This window comes from Callorhinus ursinus, unplaced genomic scaffold, assembly GCF_003265705.2.
Source record: "Callorhinus ursinus isolate GAN/ISIS: 27379988/994484 unplaced genomic scaffold, GSC_fseal_2.0 scaffold5, whole genome shotgun sequence".
NCBI lineage: Eukaryota > Metazoa > Chordata > Mammalia > Carnivora > Otariidae > Callorhinus > Callorhinus ursinus.
Window position 1 is genome coordinate 74,183,380 of NW_027397067.1, and position 13,259 is coordinate 74,196,638.

The 13,259-nt window shown below is 51.5% G+C and overlaps 2 protein-coding genes across 4 annotated transcripts in view; one reads left to right on the forward strand and one right to left on the reverse strand.

Moving 5' to 3' along the window:
- Positions 1-13,259, forward strand: part of TG (thyroglobulin) — a 256,066-nt gene that overhangs the window by 183,747 nt on the left and 59,060 nt on the right. The gene's annotated exons all lie outside the window — the stretch shown is intronic.
- SLA (Src like adaptor) overlaps positions 1-13,259 on the reverse strand; it is a 33,892-nt gene that overhangs the window by 17,676 nt on the left and 2,957 nt on the right. For 2 of the 3 annotated variants that reach the window (XM_025871157.2, XM_025871156.1), the window contains exon 2: positions 3,731-3,828. In XM_025871157.2, coding sequence (XP_025726942.1) covers positions 3,731-3,791 — 61 coding nt within the window. In that variant the 5' untranslated portion in view covers positions 3,792-3,828. Of the gene's footprint in view, positions 1-3,730; positions 3,987-13,259 lie in introns of those variants that run through there. The other variant, XM_025871155.2, reaches the window with a different exon arrangement.

The window sequence follows — 13,259 nt, forward strand, 5'->3', positions numbered from 1 at the left end:
GGCAGAGGGGGCAGACTCTGTCCCTGGCCACCTGCTCTCCTGATGCTACTGAATACCACCCTCACTACTATTTACTTAACAGTGTCTTTCTTTATGTTAATTTGCTTTAAAAAAAAAAAATCTTTAGCCCTATTCTAGGCACCGTGAAATCATGGTCTGATGGACGAGATGCATTTGGTATGGTTTCCATTACAAGTGCAGAAGTTGTACATTCAGTGTAAAAAGTTGAACGATCATGTTCCACCTAGAACCATCTTAGGGGCCAGAAGTGGGATGAGTAAGACCCAGGTGCAAAAGGTGGGTCTAGTCTAAGGTCTGTTGCAGGTTCCCTTCCAGGGCACTGGCCTGTCTGTGATAGCGATCGCTTCCTGCAGAGACTGGGAGGAGGGAGAATGATGTGCGTAGCGCACTTGGAATCATGCCTGGCACGTTATAGCGTCACTCCCATCATTCCATCTCACAAGTGAGACAAGAGGGACCCTACGGAGACAAACTGACTTCTCTCATTGCTCATCGGGTGTTAAGAGTAGGGGCAGGACTCAAAGCTGGGTCTGGGGAACGCAAGCTTTCGGCTCAAACCGGGGGGGCTTGTGAGAAATTCCACGGGTCGTTCCCCTCCACCATCATCGAATTCTGATGAGCAGATCTGGGGCGGGGCCCAGCGATCTGCATTTTTGACAACTTTCCAGAGGCTCTGATGCAGGTGGTCTGAGAATCATTCACTGGGGAAGTGCCAGGCTGGGTCAGAGACCTCCCTGCCCCCTTCTTCCTCCTCAGACCCCCTCCCATGTCTTCTTTCTATGGGGCAGCACCCTAGGTGCTAGGTAAATGCCCCGCTTAGCGCGATTTCCATGCTTGCACAGAAGGGGTTCTGAACAGTGTCTGGGTTTGCATTATGACCTCTGTCAGTGAGATCAGGGTGATAAAATGTGAAGAGGGGGGAAAAAAAGGTAAGGTGGGGGAAAATTGTACCTTCAAATTCTATTTAAGGTAGAAATATGTCATTTCCCAGCTACATGGGAGTTCTCTAGGTCTTACTCAATTCTGTACTGTCCGTGTCTGGCACAGAGCCAGAGTCTGAAATAAGGATAGGATTGTAGAGGAAATGAGTTATTTGGGTTGACTGGCAAGCAAGTTATGGAACCCCCGATTTGACTGCTTTAAACCTGCTTTTTTTTGGGGGGGGGGACATTTAGACAGAGCCTTGTGCAATCAGGTTACCCCCAGTGGAGTTTAGAAAAGTGATTCCCTCCACATTTATCAGGTGACTACTTTGTGCTGTCAGTGCTCTGAGAAGGGGATTGTCCTGGTCTCCATTTGGTAGCTGAGCCCTGCCCTTCTTCTGGGAGGCTAACTGACTTACCCCAGGTCAAATGGCTTCCAGGGACAACACCAGTAGCTCAGCAAGTTCATTTGTCTCTGAGGCCTGCCCCATTTCTTCAAGTCCTCCTACACCTGTGGGTTTTGTGATAGTAGTCTCCAGGAACTGGAGTAATCAGGAATGTTCTAGAAAGCTTCATTTAGGAGCAAACAGATGGACAAAGCCACATCCCAAGGCATTCACCGTCCTTGCTGGGGGGAACAATATGCTCCTAAAAGCTCAGGAAACATGTCTGTCTAGCAGTTTACAGGTGAGGCCTCCTGCTGATCCCTGTGTAGGGCCTGGGGCTTTTGGCAACTTTCATTCTCCACCACTCAGGCTAACATCAGAGGAAGCTCCACTTGTATGCTGGCCTAAAGCACTCAGCTCTCCACTCTACTTCCTGGGAGCTGGAGCCTGACCAAGTGAGTAAGCATGAGTGTTAGCTGAGTGGGTGCATGTTCCATGAAAACCCAAACCCTCTGCATCCATCGGCTGGAGACTAATTAATGCAGCACCCATTGCAACCACTTTCCTCTCCCTTCTTCGAGTGGATGGCAGAAAAAAAAGGGGGGAGGGAGGGAAATCAAATTAGGACTGATCACAGGGGAAACTTTTCAGGGGTGGGGGATGGAAAAGACAGCTACTTGTGCTTGATGTGGTTGCCTGGATCACACACTGGGTCCGACCTGGGGAATTCTCTTCACCAGGGGGTGGAGGGCTGGGGAGACCCCTCTACCTCCCTTTTCGAGGTGACCTCCCACCACCCACACAGTGGAAAAAGAGAAACTTATGTCATGAGAATTTGCATTAAAAAACTAAAGGCAAATGAGCGAGCCCTTGGAGACCCGTGTTTTCATGGGGTTTGCTCAAGCATACCGCACCCCCTGCCCTGGTCCAAGAAGCCGCAGTACAAAATGGCCTCGCTGGGTGGGTGGGTGCCTCCCGAGCTGGGGTGGGCCCTGGGCGTTTTCCACAAGCAGCCATGACCAGAAGGGGAAGCTGTGATTTGCGTTGATTTGGAGAAGGTGGGAGAAGGGCCCAGGCTCTCTCCTGGCGGCAGCAGGAGGCCCGGCCGGTACCCGATTCTGAGGTTTGCACGGGAGGCAGAGGGGCCCAGAGCGCCCGGCTGCCCCACCTCATCACATGGTTCCATCCCCTTTGTCCCGGAGAAGGTTCTTTTCATCTTTCCCCGCTTAGGCTTAAGGAGGGGCGTTGGAACAGACAGCCACTAGAGTTGCCCTGCCTGGGGACCCAAGTGGGTGGCGGGGTCTCTGCTTGCTCCCTTGGGAGCATCCGAGGGATCATGAGACCATGTATAACTTGGTGTCTCCATTCTGGAAGCAATGAGAAGGCGCCTCCTTGCTGAAGGGGCCACAGAAGTTGTGGAATGAGCAGTAGAGACAGGCGCCTGGCACGGCGGACTCTCAGCAGGCAGGATGGTGGCCATCTGTGCATGGGAACTTTGCAGGGTGCAGGGCTGCGGGGTGTGCGGGGAACGCGGGGCATTAGCAGAGGGAGACTGAGCACCAGCACTGTGACATCAGATAGGAGGTGGAAATGTCCCAAGGGGACTCACCCTGGGGACCCTGATGGATCTCCTGACCATCCCCTTCCCAAGCCCCTCGAGGACCCACAGAGTGCGCTGCCACCACCCCACCCAGAGCAAAAGGGGCTTTACTCTCAGCCTTTGCCCTCTGCTTGCTGATGTCCTCTTAGGGCTCTCTGGCCAGTCTCTGAAGGGCTCCTCAGCTTCGGGAATCCGCCTCTACCCAGCAGCGCCGCGGGAAGCTGACTTCTGTCATCACTGCACAACCCATGGCCTCGTGCCCTCCCCCTAGGATGGCTAGCCCTGTGATCCCACCAAGGGGACCCAGGATTCCTTTCATTTCAGGAAGATTTCCTCGAGCTAGTGTCTAGCTTCATCAGGTTGCACGGCAAAAGCTTCTGCAGAGCTGTGATAATATTAAACTCACGATAATATTATATCACGGCTGGCTGGCAGGGTGTGGTAAGCAAGAGCCTAGCTTTCAGAATCAGACTGGCCTGCGTTGGAAATCTGACTCTTCCCGTAGCGGTTCACATTTCCTTAGTGAGCCTCAGTTTCCCCACCTGTCAAATAAAGGTGGAACGAGCTGTTCTCAAAGGTCCACCACACAAGCCAGCCGCCCAGCAGCCACTCACGGCATCCCTGCTCAATCTTTTGAAATGCTAACCATGAGCAAGTTGAGAGAGGCAGCTACCATGAGTGCCTCTGCACCCCGTGCCCTGCTTCACCAATTGTCAGCAGCCCCGGTCGCTCGGTCTTGGCCCCAGCTCTCGAACGATGGAGTTCAGCATCACACCCAAGAGCCAAGAAGCCAGACTTACCATCTGGGCTGGGCACAGGCCTCTCGGGAGGGGCTGGGCTGGATCGCATACTGTTTCCCATCGCTCTGTCTCCCTGGGCTGTCGAAGATGCTCGAAGCCTACGGCACAGGGGATACACACAGCAAGTCAGCCACGCACCAAGCCCTCTGGGTGAGGAATGACCTAGTTTAGAGTACATGGTGCATCACTTCTCAGCAGCTCACTTCTTGAGGGGCGGGTGTTTTCATGTGAAGTTGAGATCCGTGAATGTTGGTTACATTTGCTCAGCCCCAGGTCTTTTATCAAGGGAATGACAGAGAAAACCACAGAGAGGGAAGTTGTGAGCAAATGCTGTTGGTGGCAGAAGTTTCCATTACTCCGAGCCCTGGCTGGCGGAAAGCAACCAGCGGTGCCTTGTGTGCAACGTGAGGGGCGTTTCAGGGGGGCCGCAGCCCCTCCCTCCCCCACTCAGGACCCCGTCCCAACCCCCATGCATGGGGAATTGGGAGCAGCTGACACCCAAGGAGGTACCAGCTTGACAACCAGAGGGGGGGTGAGCAAAGGGTACTTTCTGCCCCAACTTTCTCCTGCGTTCGTTTCTCCTCATGCTCTAACCCACGGTGAAGAAGGGAAACTCCATACCAACGCTGCATGCTTGCAGCGTGCCCCATTCGCACATCTGCTGTGACTTCTGATAATTGTCAAGTCCCTGCATCCCTCACCCCATTTCTCAGTGAAGGCAACCGGGTCCCCAGGAGGGTAAGGTCTTGTCTAAGGTCACACAGCATGGATTTGAACTGCGGAGCCTCCAGTTCCATATTGGTTCACATTCTGGCTCTGTGCATCCAAGCGTGGTGACCTTGGGCAAGTGATGGACCTCTGCCTGCCTGTTGCAGGGAATGATAATGAAACAACATTCAGTCGTGGCTGCAAAATTAACAGATAAAGCACAAGAAGCCCTGAGAACGTGGCCTGGCCTAAAATCCTTTTTTTTTTTTTTTTAAAGATTTTATTTATTTATTCATGAGAGACAGAGGGAGAGAGAAAGGGGGGGAGAGAGAGAGAGAGAGAGAGAGGCAGAGGGAGAAGCAGGCTCCCAGGGAGCAGGGAGCCCGATGCGGGACTTGATCCCAGGACCCTGGGATCATGACCTGAGCCGAAGGCAGACGCTTAACCATCTGAGCCACCCAGGCGCCCTGGCCTAAAATCCTAAAATCCATGTTAATGATAGCAATTTATAGTGTATTTTCAGATTGTCCATAATGATAAACATTCAAATTCTGGGCCCTCGTACAAGCGTTTTAGAAGGGAGCTTAGGGCAATCACAGAAAATGTGTCTTCTTGGGATCCTTGAGGCACAGAGAAGAAGGCCCTACCCATAGTCAGAGCCCTTCTTGTCTCGTGGGGGTTAGGAGGAGAATGGAAGGGCAGGGTCCCCCAGCTGGGGCTGCCCAACTGCAAACTTACACTCCACCCCTTTCTTTGTCTGCAGTTTAGGGTGGAGAACTGAGTAGCTTGAAAGGGTCCAGAAGTCTGTCAACCCAACCCCCGCCCTGGTCTTAAATCCTTCCTCTATGCACTGCATATTCACATTCTGGAAAGATCTGTGCTCTCGGCAAGGATTTCCAGAGATTGAGGGAAGTCTGTATCACTTCCTAATTTACTGAGGAGGAGGTGGGCAGGTGGGATATTTAGTGTACTAGAAAACAAGAAAAACCAAAATGAGTTTTGCTTGAAAGTTAATATATTTTAAATATTTACATGAATAGTTCATCAGTCGTAACTCAAATAGTTCACTTATAATTGTGTTCTTCCTAAGATAATTATAAACTTGCAAGAACTCTAAGCCTAAAATGCACCAAGAAAGTGTGGCCGGAATGGATCCCACATTCAAAGTTAAGAACCCCATCTTCTGATCCTGTTGACTGAAAACAACAGAGATAGTTCTAGGGTGCGGCCCCTCGGGGTGTAAGTCCCTCCTTTCCCCTTCTTACCACCCCTCCCCTGACCCCATACAGCCAAAGGGACACCTTTGACCTTGGCAGGACCCTTCCTGCAAGCCAGGCAGGTTTTAACAGCATCACCCTGGCTCTAGGAGGCAGAGACAAGTTGTCCTTTCCCCCAGCTCCTCGGCTGGTGTAGGCACTCAAGAGAACGTGCTCCTAAAAAGTGCTCAAAAGACCATGCCAGTGGAGTGGCTGGGAGCCTCACTCCCTGCAGCTGGGTCCTGGGCCCTGAGCCAGCACCTGGAGAAAGGCCGGCCCCTGTGGTCCCACCCACCCGACGGGGACCTCGGGCCACCTCTGAGGCCCCACCTTACACATGTCCGGGGAAGGAGCAAAGAAAGTCGCCTCTGACTCTGAGGAGATGGCTCTCCCCCACGGAGCTGCGCCCCTGTGTGCTATGCAGAGATGTCCCACAGAGGCCTCTGCCGCTCTCTCCTGCTCCCCGTGCTTTCCTGGAGCCCGCCAGTCACCCCAGACCATCAGCTTCCCTGACTGTCATTACCAAGGCCCGGAGAGAGCTCTCAGGACGGGCTGGGGAGAGGTGTTGGAGGTCTCCCGTCTGGGGATAACTCTGAAGCACGCATGCTGGCCTCGTCCCTCGTCCTGCCTCACGTGCCCCCACACCACAGCGCACCCCAGCGGTGCCGTGCTCTTCCCTGCGGCCTAACACTTGCACCGAGCATCCGTTAAACACCAGGGACTGTGCCTTGACCCCGGCCCCATGTTGGGTGTCAGCTCCCAGCCCGCAGACATGCCCCCGGCCCAGCCCTCCTCTCCAGCTTCTCACTCGGAGCCCCTTCTGGGCAACAGCCTGCAGCCTGCAGCCTGCAGCCTGCAGCCTTCACGTCCTGCTCTCTCCTTCCTTCAACCACAGCTGCAGTCAAGTCACGGGGAAGAAAAGACTTGGTTATCTATCAAAGTGAATTCCGACTTCACTCCCTCCCGACAACTTTGCAGTTCTTCTCAAGAACGCGTGTGGGATTGGGGGCACTCGTGGAATCGGGGACAGGAAAAAGAAAGGCTCGAGGCTTGCGTTTCTCAGGCAGGAAAACTGAGGTCCTTCCAAGAAAAGAAACATACCCAGGGTGGCGACATGCGAAAGGTCGGGTAGGTCCCAAAGGTCTGACACACTCCCTCAGCCCTGTTTCTCGCACTCTGGTCTCTTCGGTCTCGGGTCGGCATGCACGCGCCAGGCCGCCAGGCCACCACACCCCGTGCTGTTCGGAGAAAGGTCTCAACAGCCCTGAGTGGTCTGCTCGCTGGCTTCCCGTGTTCTCCAGGAAGGAGTTAACTTCTCTGCGAGAGGCTTTCATTTGAACAGAGTAAAAATGCCCCCAGAGACGGAGAGCCAGATTCTCCCTAATGAAATGGCTGAGCAATCTGATTTAATCTGTGACAGTTTTATGCAGGGGCTGGAGGTGGGAGAGAGGGTAGGAGACACATAATTGCTTCTAGGAACAATAAAGAAAGGGCAAAAGAGAAATGAGTTAATTAACATTAGCTCTGAACATTTGGTTTCTTCCTCGCTTGCCTTTGTGATGTCCAGGATCAGAGCTCATGTTTGCCTCTTAGCCTCCCCCTAGTCTGTTTTCTTGGCATGAACTTGGGCCTCAGTTGACTCTTCTGAAAAATGAGAGTGAAAAAGATGGTGTCCAAAGACAAAGCCACTTTGCCCCTTTTAATTCTAGGAATCAAGGGTCGGTGAGTTTCTGAAGACAATTATTAGAAGAACCATCATCAGTTCTCTTATCAAGTCCCATTACAGAATCCAAACCCTGACTTCATATTCTTCAGGGTCAAGGGAAGGCTGTTCCTGTGTGCTCCACCTTCTGGTGGGCAATTGCCTTTAACCCGCCCAGCCTCCCTGGGAGGCCAGCTTCCTCCTCCACCTTCTCGGGGTGGAGGTCAGCTGCTGAGCTCACCTGTCCACACTCGGAGAGCTGCAACGGTGCGGGGCAGGGCCGCAGGATGCACACCTACCTCTCCTGACTTCAGCACCGATGTCCTTTGTCCTCTCCCAGGGGGCCGTGCCACTGCCTGTCTCCAGGGAGGAGGGAAGATCACCCAGGACCTCTGGGCAGTGGGGATGCACGGTACAGAGAGGCCCCACGGACGCAGGGAGTTACCACTTGGGATGTGGGAGGTGCCTGCCAGCAACCTGTCTCTGGTTAGCTTTCTCTGTGACCAGATTAGGGATCCTTCCATTGCGTGTTCTGCATTATCTTATAAATAGAGGGGGCAGGCTTCTGAGAACCTTCCATTCCCGGATGGTATCCCGGGACCATTCTGTGTACTTTATCCACTTTGGGCTTCTAATATCCGGGCCTCTCTGTCGGAAGGGCAAGTAGCCTGAACCCCTACATAGCGTGCTGAAGGTGGAGAGTCGAGGAAGCCCAGCCGAAGAAAGACAGGTCTGGACTTTGTAATAAAACCAGGAAGAGTTGGAAAACCTTGATGACAAGGTTTAATTAATATAAAAATCTATTTAGGGATGCAGCCTTCCCTTTGGCCTTAGAGAGTTCCCCCACAAAGAGTGGCTGTACGTCCACTCACGTGACCGGCTTCTAAGGTGTGGAAGCGTGATGCCCCCAGTGAGGAACCTCCCCATCCACCCTGCCCGGACCCCAGGGGTGGCAGTAGTCCCCGGAGGCCCCCCCCACCCACCGTGGCTGAGCAGCTCTTCCTCCATGCCCGGTGCGTCCTCCCTTGTCGCTCACAACAACCCCCTTTCAGAGGTGGGACAAATTCTGTAACTTCTCCAAGATTATGTAACTGGTAAGAGGAGAGCCTGGGCTCCAAAGTAGCCATGCTCGCCACCTCCATGAGATGCTGCCTTGCTTTCCTGCCCCTCTGGGTCACAGAGAAATGATTTTTTTTAAAGTTCTCGAAGTAAATTTCTGGGACCATAAACTTTTTGGGGGAGACCTTAATACAAAGGACAGGGAGGTCTGGAAGGGCCTCTGGGAGGTCAGATGGCAATGTTTGGAATCCATGTCTGGGGATCTGGCTGGAGGGGAGCAGAAGGGACAGAAGAGAGAGAGGCAGGGAGGGTGTACTCAGGCCTCAGCTCTTAGGTGGCTTGCTGGGGTCAAAAGAGCCGGAGTGAATCACGTGGAGTGTTTTCCACCCTTTCACAGCGTGAAAGAACTGATACTGCTACGGGGGGGTGGAGGAGAGAAAGAAACAAGAAAAACTAGCTTATACTATCCCAGTTTTGTAAAAAATTAACATGCATATGCAAATATGTATAGAAAAATATGAAAGGAAATTATTTCCAAGATATTTCCAAGGGCTCTCTCTGGGTAGTGATTTTATAAGGTAAATGGACCGATTTCTTATTTACACCCTTCTAAAATCTCCAGATGTTCTCCCACATGCAGGAATTGCTTTTACAACCCGAAGCAAAACTTGGACAGAATAAGGAAGCCTTGAAAGGGTTTTTAAGTCAGGCAAGCCTGAGTTCAGATTCCAGTTCCCAACCTCCTGGCTGTGTGTCCTTTGGCAAGTTACTGCACTTCTCTGAGCCTCGATTTTTAAATCCACACATTTGGGATATGAATACATGCCCTGCGGAGTTGTTTTAAGGATTGAATTACAGGTCATATCTGAAGCAGGGATAGGTTTGGTAAAATCAAATAGCTAAAAAACTTCCCCAAGCTGGATCTCTTGGTGCTATTGGGTGGCCCAGCTAATTACTCTGCAAGCTTGAGCAAGTCTCTTTGCCTTCCTGGGAATCTCAGCACTCTCAAATGTGGTGGGAAAAGGGTTGGGATGGATGATGGCTCATGCATGGCCCTTTGGCCTCAATTACCGTTGACTGTGACTGGTGCCGGGTACCCGCCCAGTTGACTTGGGACTTGCTCGGTACTGCCTGTGGTTTGATGCTATGCAGCAGGAACAAGAAGAACTGGAACGGGAGCTCAGTGTGGGCTGGTTGCCCTGCCAAGGATCTCGCAGGATTTCCGGGGGGCACCCCACCACATCCTGACCTCACGCAGTAGGCACACCTGCCCTGTGACCCACATTGTTCCCTGCTCTCCTCTCCGGGCAGGTGCAGCCTCAGCCTGCCCGCCCCCCAGCCACCCAACCCCACCTCGTTCTCCTTTCCTGCATGGCTCCTAAGGCTCTGGCCAGGGCCCGCAGCCAGCTCCGAAAATGCCTGCATGCTCCCACTCCCTCCTGCTGCCTGACTCAAGATCAGAGGCTTTAAATTGCCATTTGGAGGAGACCTTTTGTATCCTCTCACCCAGGATATTCCAAACCTGTTGGTTGAAAACTGTTTTAAGAGTTTCCCCAGAAGCTTAATATGTAAAATCGATAGAAACAAGCTCCTGGTTGGGGACTCGGGCTTCGGCACTCTTGCCCTTCTACTCTTCCTGATGGGAGAGCCCAATCCCAGGATATCATAAAGCACCAATTTAAAAAATAGCAGTTCAATGCCTTCCTATTACAACGAAAAGGCTCAGAGAGGGCAAGCAACGTGCTCAAGGTCACTCAGGAAGCTCGGGCAAGGGCCGTGACTCCCTATCCAGCTCTCTGTCCACCGTTCTGCCTGACCCCCGTGTCCACGAGCCTGTGTTCTGGCACCTTCTGCCCCTGTGTGCTGGGAAAGGAATCTCGTATACTCTCAGGCTAACGGAGACTCAGCTTTACCCTAAGACTAGGATGGATGCATCCTACAAAACATTTTATGTTCATTTTAGGATGGCAGGGGAAGAAGCCAGATTTGGGGCCAGTTGGTGCTGAAGCAAATTTCAGTCTCACCCCTTTCTACCTCACTAAGCCTCTTTCCATTGTTTGTTTGTTTGTTTTCATTTAAAATGTGGACATAGCCACATCGGCCTTGCTGGGGTTTCACAAGCAAGGATTAGGGAGAGGAGGCATTACAGGACGGGCACACCGTGGGGTCTGTGTGCTCCCCGCCCCGTGCTGACAGTGAATGTGCCACATGCAAGCAAGGGCCTCGGGCCCAGACCTGGTGGCCATCTGTATGATGTGGTGTCCCACATGGTGAGATAGGCCGAAAGTCTATCTTGATTTGGCTTTAATATTTCATTGAGTAAAAAGAAGAAAGCCCCCCCCCCATTTGTTTCTCTTCTAGATCAGCTTTGTATACACAGAGGCTGGTGTAAATATATATAACCCATGAACTGACATCACAAACATTGGCAGCAAAAAAAACAGTGGTAAAGACAATTATTTTGATATCAGATGACACAGATACACAACTACACAGAGTAGGAAAACAATATATATGAATAGGCTTTTTCTTTTCCTTCCAAATCTGAATACTTGGGAAACACAGTTTTCACTAGAAGGAGGAGGTTGAGGCAGATTTGTGTGCAGACGTGAAAATTCGCCTGGATGCGTGGGCCCAGGGACGTAAAGTTAGTGACTTGTTTCCTATATCACATTTCGCAGCAAGACTTAGTTTTGCTTTTTATTCACAGACATGAATCAACCACGTGGCTCATAACCTTATCGAGCGAGATGGAACTCGATAGCTTGCTAATAACATCCTTTGCATATGCTGAGCCATCTGCTCTAGCGCCCTCGCCCCTCACTGTGGATCACTCATCACAACACAGACATGGGGGTCCTATACCGGGGTGCTCAGATGGTTCTGCTAGGGGCTTGGGCACTGGTCTTTCTACAAAGACCCCAGGATGTTTGCATATGCTGCCAGGGGTGAAACCTCCTCCTCAGGAACCCTGCATTGCCCTTTAAGTGAATTATAACTGTAACAGTTATCTGTGTGATTTTTCAAGGAATGGCTGTCAGTAAAGACAGTGGTCAGATCTGCTTTTGCTCATGGCCGGAACACAGAAGTTATCCCACGAGGGAAACGAAATGGGATAGGTGGTAAATGGAAAAACAACGTGCCCGGGAGAGAGAGAGTAGATTGGTGGCGTCCTGGTAAATTGTAACAGTGATGGGGTAGTGTTGTAGTGTTTGCTCACTTCTGTGGTGTAAATATTCCCACCGTGGCTGATTTCAAGCTTGCAATGTGACATCACCAAATGTGGAGTTAGGAAGAGATGTGTACAATGGGCCCTCACAAGCCAGTATGCATGGTTCCAGGCACCAGTGCAAGAGAAGACTTTCTTCTGACAGTTATCCTTATTTGGAACAGATGCCTGAAGGCATCCCCATGGTTTTCAAGGGAGAAGAGACCCTAATCTCGATGAGCATCCACCATGTGGAAGGTCTAAATTAAGTATTTGAACTACACTGGCTCATCTGATCCCCCAAAGAGCCTGCCATTTTGTAGACGAGGAAACGGAGTCTCAGAGAGGTCGAGTAACTTGCTCAGGGTCACACAGTTCATTCGCTGGTAGGGCCAGCTTTCAAACCTTGATTCTTTTTACTACCGACCCTGATTCCTTCCACTACCCTCATCCCAGCACAGTAACGTTTTAAATCTTTTAACAAAGGCTCTGAAAGCTAGCATTCCTGGGGAAGCCAGAGAAGGCACATGGGCCTGGGAATCTGCATATTCCCTGCCTAGGCCCTCAGTCCCCTTGCTTCTGATCACCGTGAAGCCACTACTGCTCATGGATAGTGGCCGGCTAAAGAGCCAGCTGCCTGGCTCTTCCCTCACAGCCCTGCCCCTCTTGCTCTGAGCCTGGAGGCACTGAGGGTAAGCTGTCAACTTCGGGTCATAAAATCATTTGAATGGGTGACTCCAGCCCTGGGAAGAAGGAGAATTAACCCATTTCTCCCCATAATTTTTCTTAATTTTTACTTCTCATACACTATATCTTTAGAACCCACAGTGGGCCCGCTAACCTCTCAGAGACTTGGGGCAAGCCACTTTCCTTCTTTGGGTCTCAGTTTGCTCCCCTGTAAATAGTAGGTAGACCAGATGGAGGGATCCTGTATTCATCACAGATCCATGCCAGCTCCCAATGAGGCTGAGTATACAGCAACAGGAGAAAAACAGGCGCTTAATATGCGTTGAAGAAGTGTATTAGATGTACTCTCCTTTTGACCCCCACAACGGTTCTACATAGGACAGATCACTATCATTATGTCTTTTGTATAACTGGGGAAACCAAAGCCAGGGCATTTCTAGAACCTGTTGGAGGTCCCCCAGTTGGTAAGAGGTGGAGGCAGGACTTGAATCCAGTCATCTGGTTCCAGAGAGAGAGTCTTAACTTGTACTCCTAGGCATCAGGGAATGGATGGAGGCTTGTATAAAGCTGAACCCATCCTTTTTAATGGAAGATTATGGCATGCTAGAGGGTCATGTACATCATAGGTATTCCACAGATGGACCCAGAGGTGTATTGATAGAGCCTAGATCAAGAAGTGAGTCTGACACTCCCAGCGCTGGGAGTTTGCATTCAGAGGGTGTAAGAAATAAGCGATTGTCCCTGTGACTTGGAGGCCTTGGCTGGGGGTGGGGGGCCGTTAGCTGGCCAGTCTGCAGATGGGGAAAGGGCATGGCTACTGCCCAGGGTAATGTGAGAATTACACTGAACGAGCTTCACTAGCAAACGGGTCCCCCTGCTCTGTGTCCTGGGCCCTGCCTCTTTCCTTCA